The 9,481-nt window shown below is 33.0% G+C and overlaps 1 protein-coding gene across 1 annotated transcript; it reads right to left on the bottom strand.

Annotated features, from left to right (window-relative positions):
* Window positions 1-1,715: 1,715 nt before the first annotated feature.
* On the bottom strand, window positions 1,716-3,259 carry LOC135128951 (uncharacterized). The gene is made up of 2 exons (XM_064056032.1): window positions 2,296-3,259; window positions 1,716-2,240 (listed from the first exon to the last, which is right to left on the bottom strand). Exons 1-2 carry the CDS (start codon window positions 2,957-2,959, stop codon window positions 1,816-1,818), a joined length of 1,089 nt encoding a protein of 362 aa, XP_063912102.1. The 5' UTR covers window positions 2,960-3,259; the 3' UTR covers window positions 1,716-1,815.
* Between the last annotated feature and the right edge of the window lie 6,222 nt (window positions 3,260-9,481).

The raw sequence follows: 9,481 nt of genomic DNA, 5'->3' as shown, positions 1-9,481 counted from the left end.
AGCGAGTTTGGACTAAAATTTTTTTAAAAACCAAAGCGTTTGACAAGTATCATATATAGCATTCCTAATAACAATAACTTTTGGCAATCGGTAAAAATCTGTGCATTCTTTCCACTTCTGGAATAGAACTCTTAGATAATATAATTATTCTGGAACCCTAACACATCTGGCGTTATCCTTGATTTATCTAAAATCTTTTTTAAAAGATCTGGACACATAAATTAATCATTTCTTTAGATTTCATCTTTACAATATATCTAACAATATTTATAACATAATATTCTTATTATATGTATTTATTTTCATTAATATTTAGCTGCGTTATACAATTACACGTAACGTTATACCCACTGTTACTTTCGAGCATTCTCTGATACTCAAAAGTCTCGTTCTGACTAACATTATGAGTTGCTAATTCACTGATATTCAATTTTGGTCTCTAATTGAAAGAAAAATTACATTTCAATTTATTGGTTATATCTTATATCGAGCGAGCAATATAATTTGTAATCGAGTCATTTCTTGATTTTCATTTGTTTCGGAGAAGTCACGTCGATGATTGATCCACATAGTTCATAACTTCATAATTAAATTGACCGTCGTCTTCGTTGATTCACTATTAAAGTCTCCCCAATCCCTTAAATGTGACATGTGAGGGCGCATACGTCGGGAGGGAAAGGAATCTGTAATGTCAGCTAAATGTCTGTCATGGTCTGACTTTTTGACACAATGACATCATGTATTTCGGTTTTTACTAGAAAAAGAGGCAAAATGTCGGTACCGGTGCCAAAATCACAACGCCATGGGCGTGGATCGTCTTCAAAGGGATATGCAGTAGGAAAATTTTTCTTTGAGGTGTTTACATTGTTATCGGAATGTGTCTCAGGAATTATGAAGCTGCATTCTGGATCACGTTTATTACTTGCTGGGTAGCTTGAAGAAGTAGGAACAGGTAGCGGTGACTTGGAACCATGGAGGAACAAAGTAGGAACAGAGCCGGGTTTAAGTCTTTTATTTAAATAATAACAACTTCTCTCAAAAGTATAAATTATTGGCAATATTATCATGAAATGGTTTTAATGCCTATACATTCCCTAAGGTAAAAGATTCATGTTTGGGTACCTACTTGTAGCATTAAAAACCTTTTTGCACCACAACCTTTTGTTCACAGTGTTTGAAGGGAATCTGTGCATTATTTTGTGGTCTCTAGGATCCTTGATTACTCCACAAGCAGGCACAGAGCAATATTTTTTGGACATTTTGCTAATATCAATTCAAGCACAAACTGTTTTGGCGCGTAACAAAACGGATTAATTAAAGGTTCCTGTAACTCCCGAAGGGGGTGACATCTTTTAATATTTTCCCTTTTGACAAGTCGGACGATTGTAACCAATTGGAGAGACTTTAATAGTGAATCAACGAAGACGACGAAATTGACAGATCGAAAGAAAAAAATGGCGTGAACTCAGAACGGAATTTAAATAATGAATTAATCAATAATTAACCATTTAAATGTTCAGATTTTTGATTTAGTAAGACTCATCTTCTTTGTTTTGAACGTATCCTGAAATGTGGGGGCCAATTCGGTGAATATAATTCCATCAAGTCTGACCACAGTAAAGGAATCGACTTTTAAATCGATGATGGTTTGCTTTCACCTTAATGAGGTAAATCGACTTGTGCAAACACATTTTTCAGCCAAAAACAAACCAAAATTTTGAATTTTCATCATTTACTTTTTAATAAAAAAAAATTACACTTAAATTCACAATTAATTTCCATTAGAGCATTAAACACTTTATTTAAAGTCCCCATTCACAATAAATGCTGAAAATGTTCCCCATTTTCTTGTAAACACAGCAAAACTCTTCTTCGAACTGCATCAATGACATTGTTCAACATAACCTCATTGTTGTTTATTTCGTTGATTTTTTCGGTTATTCTGTTCCTTAAATCTTCCAAATCATTAACAGGAGTACAATAAATTGTGTTCTTTAAATGCGGCCAGAGAAAAAAATCAGCAGGTGTAAGATCACATGATCTTGGAGGCCAGATATGTTCAGTATTTCGACTAATAACTCTTTGGTCAAAAAACTCTCGTAATGTCGCTATTGTTATTTGAGCAGTATGTGCTGTGGCACCGTCTTGTTGGAAAAAACCAAAAGCTAATTCATCATCATGGAGTTCTCTTATGAATGGCCCCAAAATTTCTTCCAAATATCGAATGGCTGTTAAATTGCCTAAAAAATGATAAGTTGAAGAAGAAAGTTAAAACTTTAGTTTTCATTTTCTTACCATTAAAAAAGAATGGGCCTATGATGCGTCTTCGGCTAATTGCAGCCCAAACACCAATTTTTTGTGCATGAAGTGGGGCCTCAACATAGAATGGTGGTTTCTCTTGGTTCCACATTCGCATATTTTGGGAATTAACATAACCACTCAAGTGGAACCAAGCTTCATCCGTAAAAAATGTCTTCTCTAGCAGCTCATCATCAAATGTGTTCAAAAACCACTCACAGTATTCACGTCTGATTGGAAAATCCCCGTGATGTAATTCCTGCACACATTGTAATCGATAAGCAAATAATCCCAAGTCTTTTTTCAATATTGTTCGGCAAGTGCCATACGACAAGTCCACTTGTTGTTGCAAATGACGAACAGACGTAATTGGGACTTCGTCCATGATTGCTCGAACATTTTCAATATTTTCAGGAGTTCTCTTGTTTTTTGTTCTGCCAGTTCCTGGTTTTCTTTGCAAAGACCCAGTTTCTCTGAACTGTCCCACACTACGCTTTAAAGCATTGCAAAAATTAGCATAATCCACAATATTGTTTGGAAATTGCTCTTTAAATTCGGTCCACGTGTCAGGAATTGAATATTGCCATTGTCCGTCGATTTTTTGACCATTTCGAAAGTAAGACTCAATCATAAAAGTCTTATGTTCCAATGTAAAAGCCATTTTTCATCAAGTTCTTGAATTTGTTGAAAATTTAAGCCAAAAAACGGCCCAAAATGAAAACAAGTTAGTTCTGAAAAGAACTGTTTTTTTAAGAGGATTTTCACTACGAAACACAACAAAAGCAAAAAATTGTTCGTTACGGCCTTTCAGTTACTTAAAGAATTCAGAAAAAGACACAATTCAGTTCGAAAACACTTGGAAAACACAATCAACTTAACCTCAAACGTAACGAACAGTTGAACAGTGGTTCAAGTTACATCCAATATCGGTCAAGGTCTTACTGCAAATACCACAGGCGAATACATATTCAAATCATGTAACAAATAGGGATGAATTTTAAAAACTGCAGAATTGCAAAACTAAACGACTCAGTACAATTTAAAATTTTTAGCATTAATTTTAATAAAATTTCCAAAGCCCATTAATGCAGCTAAACGGCGGAACTGTAGACATCATTAATCATCAGAATTTGGTAAGACACACGTACCTTGTTCAAATGTTATTTCAAATGTAACTCGATTACAAATTATATTGCTCGCTCGATATCTGTCGAAAGCTAAATATTAATATTATTTTTCGAGCAATAAACGCTTTAGTATTTTTAATTTCTACACTGATTTATCGGTCTCTTAGTAGCAAACAATGTTACTTTCGAGCACGCTTTACTCTTCGAAAGTATCGTTCTGTACACGCACTGGCAGAGATGTTAAGAAATTTTGTTTTTTGCAGATACTTAAGGAAATTTGTGTGTGCAATACATGGATCGGTAAATAATTTTCCTTAGCGAGATTAGACTCAGATTATTCTGGAACCCTAACAAATCTGACGTTATGCTTGATTTATCTGAAATCTTTTTTAAAAGATCTCTGGTCACATAAATTATTCGCTCGTTTAGACCTCATCCTTTCAATTCATCTAACAATATTTATAACATCACATTCTTATTATATTTATTTTCATTAATATTTAGCTGCGTTATGCTATTCCATGTAACGTTATAACCATTGTTACTTTCGAGCATTCCTTGATACTCAAAAGTGTCGTTCTGAGTAACATTAGAAATTGAGGCAATGGATGGGATAACCACCTAACTCAAAATAGCTCACTTTACAATAAACACAAAAAACTGTTAATTTGTTTTATACGTAACTTATCAGTGTTATTTTAAGTGGACATTGTGGGGGAAAAAATTAACAATATTTTCAAATAATCATTGTTTTATATTTAACAGTAGCCGTTAAATAAAAAAATAAAATAGGAGTATTACTTTACTTTAGGTCGTTATTCCGTATATTACTTATTTTTTAATACAAACACGGCTATTAAGGTTTCAAACATTTTAGATAAGGTTTTCAGTACAATTTTAATAATGTTAAACAAACCTAAATAAAATATGAACACAATAGTACTTCCTAAGATACGACTGATTTTGGCAAATGACATATCCTCTAAGAAAGCAGGGGGGGGGGGATAAGACTGAATTTGCCAAATGGTATACTCTTTAAGAAAATATAGAGTGGATGGGTGGGGCTAGTACTTGCTAGGATAAGACGATTTTGGCAAATAATATACCCTCTAAAAGAATAGAGGGTGGGCGAGGCTGGTACTTCCTAAAGTACGATTGATTTTGGCCAATGATATACTCTTTAAAAAAAAATAGAGGGCGGGTGGGCGGGGCTAGTACTTGTTAAGATAAGACCTTAGATCATATAATAAATAGATACCACCATGCCGTGTTCTTTCCCTAGCAGAGCCTGTGACGACATCCTCCTGTCACACATCTCTCTCGTGCATGGAGGGATTACAATGAAGCTATCCTTGCCTGATCACTATTTGAATTTTGCGCGCCTAAATTTTAGGAAGTATGTCTGAACTAACTTCGTACGAAAGATGTTGACAGCTTGATTTTATAAATAATTCACAGTAGATAATGAAAGGAATAGTAAATTATTGGGCAGCAATTGTGATCCTTTATGATTACATCACTTAAAATAGGATCTTTGTTCTAAATTCTAAAATTGTTTTCTGTACAACAACTCGAAAGAGAGGTTAGAAGAAACATCTGTCAAAAGCGATTTGTTGTGCTGGTGCGGTACAAGGATAGAAGTGAAATAGACATATACAGATGAAATGCATCTAACAAAGATGAAGATGTAGTGATCACACAAGGATAGCATTATTCTACTCTTCTTGACGTAGAAAATGACAACAGATAGCTTCATGTCTAGTCACAGCTTTCAGTTTGAGTATTGGTATCTATTTATTATATGATCTAAGGATAAGACTGATTTTGGCAAACGATATGTTCTTACCTCTAGGGTATGGAGCAAAGTTTAGTAACGATTATATAAAATACATACCAACAAAATTAAATTACCATACATTAATTTCTAAGTATTCCTAACAATAAAACTCAATTTCGTATAAAGTTTTCTTTTTATTTTATTTAGACAATTGTAATTCGCGACGCTTTTGTTTCACAGGTTACTTGATCGAATGATGTCACAGCGTACCTGTTCTGCGGGCCTTCAATTAAGTATTTTATGCAATTTACGCAGTAACGACCTAATTCAAGTAGGGTGACTATTCCACTCATTTCTTGAAATTCGAACTAACAACTTAACTAAAAATTAACAGCAACTTATTCACCAGACCCGACATTAAGAAGTGGTTTACATAGCACCCTAAAAAAATCATAAAGAATATTTTTATGCAATTTACGAAATAATCACTTAAGTCAAGTCGGGTGATTATTCCGCCTAGCGCCTCAATTACTAATTCACTGATATTGCATTTGGATCTATAGTTGAAAGAAAAATGTCATTTTAACTCGTTCGTTATATCTGCCGAAAACTATATATTAATATTATTTTTCGAACAGAAAACCCTTTAATATTGTTAATTTCTAATGACTTATGGCTAAAAGTAGCAGACAGTGTTACTTTCGAGCGCCCTCAGCTTCTCGAATGTATCGTTCTGTACTCGTGTGGCACAGATTTTAAGAAATTTTGTACTTAGGAGTTATTTAAATAAATTTGTATTTTCAATACGGAGATTATGGCAAATAACTTTTCTTAGCGAGATTGGACTTACATTTTTTTAGAAACCAAAGCGTTGTTCTTTGCTTTGACGGGTATGATATGCTAGAAAATTAAAGCATTACTAATAACAATAAGTTTTGGCAATCGGCAAAAATCTGTGCATTTTCTCTACTTCTAGAATGGAACTCTTAGATAATGTAATTATTCTGGAACCCTAATAAATCTGACGTTATCCTTGATTTATCTGAAATCGTTTTTTAAAGATCTGGACACATTAATTAACCGTTTCTTAAGATCTCATCTTTACAATTTATCTAACAAGATTTATAATTTAACAGTCTTATAATGTTTATTTTCATTAATATTTAGCTGCGTTATGCTATTCCACGTAACCCTTATAGGCCAGGGCCGATAAATTTTGAGAACAAAAAATTTAGAACAGGTTGACACCCATTGGAAAAAGAAGAAAATCATACAAAAATAAAAGAAAAAATAATTTACCGGCGATCTGAGGTCGGGAAGTGGAAGAGGGGGAGCCTTTAAGGGTAGAAAACGGTTTATCACGATTTCCGGCAAAACTACAAGTTCTATCGAAAAAAGTTAAATAGCAAAGTTCTAGGTCATAAAAGGATGTGTTATCTTTTCTTCATTTTCCAATGGGTATCGTCCTGTTCTAATTTTTCTTCACTTTTTACCATTTTCACATTTTTTGGCACTGGCCTATTATACCGACTGTTACTTTCGAGCATTCTCGGATACTCAAAAGTCTCGTTCTGAGTAACATTATAAGTTGCTAATTCACTGATACTCAATTTTAGTCTACAATTGAAAGGAAAATTACATTTTAACTCGTTGGTTATATCGGCTAAACATAAATATTAACATTATTCTTAGAGCAGGAAACGCTTTAATATTGTTAATTTCTATTGACTTACGGCCAAAAGTAGCAAACAGTGTTACTTTCGAGCACCCGCAGCTTCTCGAATGTATCGTTCTGTACGCGTGTGGCCGAGATTTTAAGAAATTTTGTACTTAGCAGTTATTTAAATAAATTTGTATTTTCAATACGGAGATTATGGCAAATAACTTTTCTTAGCGAGATTGGACTTACATTTTTTTAGAAACCAAAGCGTTGTTCTTTGCTTTGACGGGTATGATATGCTAGAAAATTAAAGCATTACTAATAAAAATAAGTTTTGGCAATCGGCAAAAATCTGTGCATTTTTTCTACTTCTAGAATGGAACTCTTAGATAATGTAATTATTCTGGAACACTAATAAATCTGACGTTATCCTTGATTTATCTGAAATCGTTTTTTAAAGATCTGGACACATTAATTAACCGTTTCTTAAGATCTCATCTTTACAATTTATCTAACAAGATTTATAATATAACAGTCTTATAATGTTTATTTTCATTAATATTTAGCTGCGTTATGCTATTCCACGTAACCCTTATAGGCCAGGGCCGATAAATTTTGAGAACAAAAAATTTAGAACAGGATGACACCCATTGGAAAAGGAAGAAAATAAAACAAAAATAAAAGGAAATAGCTATTTATGGTATAAGTGAATAAAATTCCTTTATTCACGTGTATCATACAAGATTTTTTCCAATTTGGAAAATTTTTCAAAAAATTTATTGTTTAGGTGATCCATATACATAAATATTAATTGCACTATTACTAATATGATGAACATTTAAAGAAGGTAAATTGCCTAAGCTGCCTCTACTTTCGTCACGGTCAAATTCAAAGGATGTTCCTGGACTTTCATTAGGATTGTTTTACAGGAGGTGGACTATCAAGCGTTGCAAATTTTAGTTGAATATCCACACATCCATAGCAACGAAAATTTCAGTGGTAGTGCGAATTTTTAGATTTTTTACTTTGTTCGTGTTGTCAATGACAGTGTGAATAAAGTGTTGCTGTAAACATTTTATTCATCCTTCCGATTGAACTATTGTTTTAATAGCGCCGTTTAACATACAAAATGACCATTTTATTAGTAGAAATTGGAAAAAATAATTTACGGGCGATTTGAGGTCGGGAAGTGGAAGAGGGGGAGCTTTTAAGGGTAGAAAACGGTTTATCACGATTTCCGGTAAAACTACAAGTCCTAACGAAAAAAATTAATTAGCAAAGTTCTAGGTAATAAAAGGATTTGTTATCTTTTCTTCCTTTTCAAATGGGTATCGTCCTGTTCTAATTAATTTTTTTTCACTTTTTACCATTTTCAAAGGCTTTGGCACTGGCCTATTATACCCATTGTTACTTTCGAGCATTCTCTGATGCTCAAAAGTCTCGTTCTGAGTAACATTATAAAATATTAAATTTGGATCAATAGTTGTCAAACAAATGTCATTCTAACTCGTTGGTTAAATCTGCCGAAAACTAAATATTAATATTATTCCTCGAGCAGAAAACGCTTTAGAATTTTTAATTTCTATATTGACTTATCGCTATAAGTAGCAAACAGTGTTACTTTCGAGCACTCTGTGCTCCTCGAATGTATCGCTCTGTACACGTGTGGCAGAGGTTTTAAGACATTTTGGATTCAGCAGTTATTTAAATAAATTTGTATTTTTAATACGGAGATTATGGCAAATAACTTTTCTTAGCGAAATTAGACTTAAGTTTTTTTAAAACCAAAGCCTTGTCTTTGCTTTGACGAGTATGCTATAAAGCATTACTAATAACAATAACTATTAGCAATCGTTAAAAATCTGTGCATTTTTTCTACTTCTAGAATAGAACTCTTAGATAATGTAATTATCTTGGAACCCTTGCAAATCTGACGTTATCCTTGATTTATCTGAAATCGTTTTTAAAAGATCTGGACACATTAATTAATCGTTTCTTAAGATCTCATCTTTACAATTTATCTAACAAGATTTATAATATAACAGTCTTATAATGTTTATTTTCATTAATATTTAGCTGCGTTATGCTATTCCACGTAAACCTTATAGGCGAGGGCCGATAATTTTTGAGAACAAAAAATTTAGAACAGGATGACACCCATTGGAAAAAGAAGAAAATCATACAAAAATAAAAGGAAAAATAATTTACCGGCGATCTGAGGTCGGGAAGTGGAAGAGGGGGAGCTTTTAAGGGTAGAAAACGGTTTATCACGATTTCCGGCAAAACTACAAGTTCTATCGAAAAAAGTTAAATAGCAAAGTTCTAGGTAATAAAAGGATGTGTTATCTTTTCTTCATTTTCCAATGGGTATCGTCCTGTTCTAATTTTTCTTCACTTTTTACCATTTTCACATTTTTTGGCACTGGCCTATTATACCGACTGTTACTTTCGAGCATTCTCGGATACTCAAAAGTCTCGTTCTGAGTAACATTATAAGTTGCTAATTCACTGATACTCAATTTTAGTCTACAATTGAAAGGAAAATTACATTTTAACTCGTTGGTTATATCGGCTAAACATAAATATTAACATTATTTTTAGAGCAGGAAACGCTTTAAT

This window comes from Zophobas morio, unplaced genomic scaffold (assembly GCF_036711695.1).
Source record: "Zophobas morio isolate AGI-343-1 ecotype UQ-CSIRO unplaced genomic scaffold, CSIRO_AGI_Zmor_V1 ptg000014l, whole genome shotgun sequence".
NCBI classification, from domain to species: Eukaryota; Metazoa; Arthropoda; class Insecta; order Coleoptera; family Tenebrionidae; genus Zophobas; species Zophobas morio.
The sequence above is the reverse complement of the archived record's forward strand: the minus strand, read 5'-3'. Positions and strand labels throughout refer to the sequence as shown.

Excerpts from the sequence above, each read along its gene's own strand:
- LOC135128951 (XM_064056032.1), bottom strand. The coding sequence starts at position 2,959 with ATGGCTTTTACATTGGAACATAAGACTTTTATGATTGAGTCTTACTTT. Across the intron at positions 2,241-2,295 it reads AGGCCCATTCTTTTTTAATG|GCAATTTAACAGCCATTCGA; the intron begins GTAAGAAAATGA and ends ATCATTTTTTAG.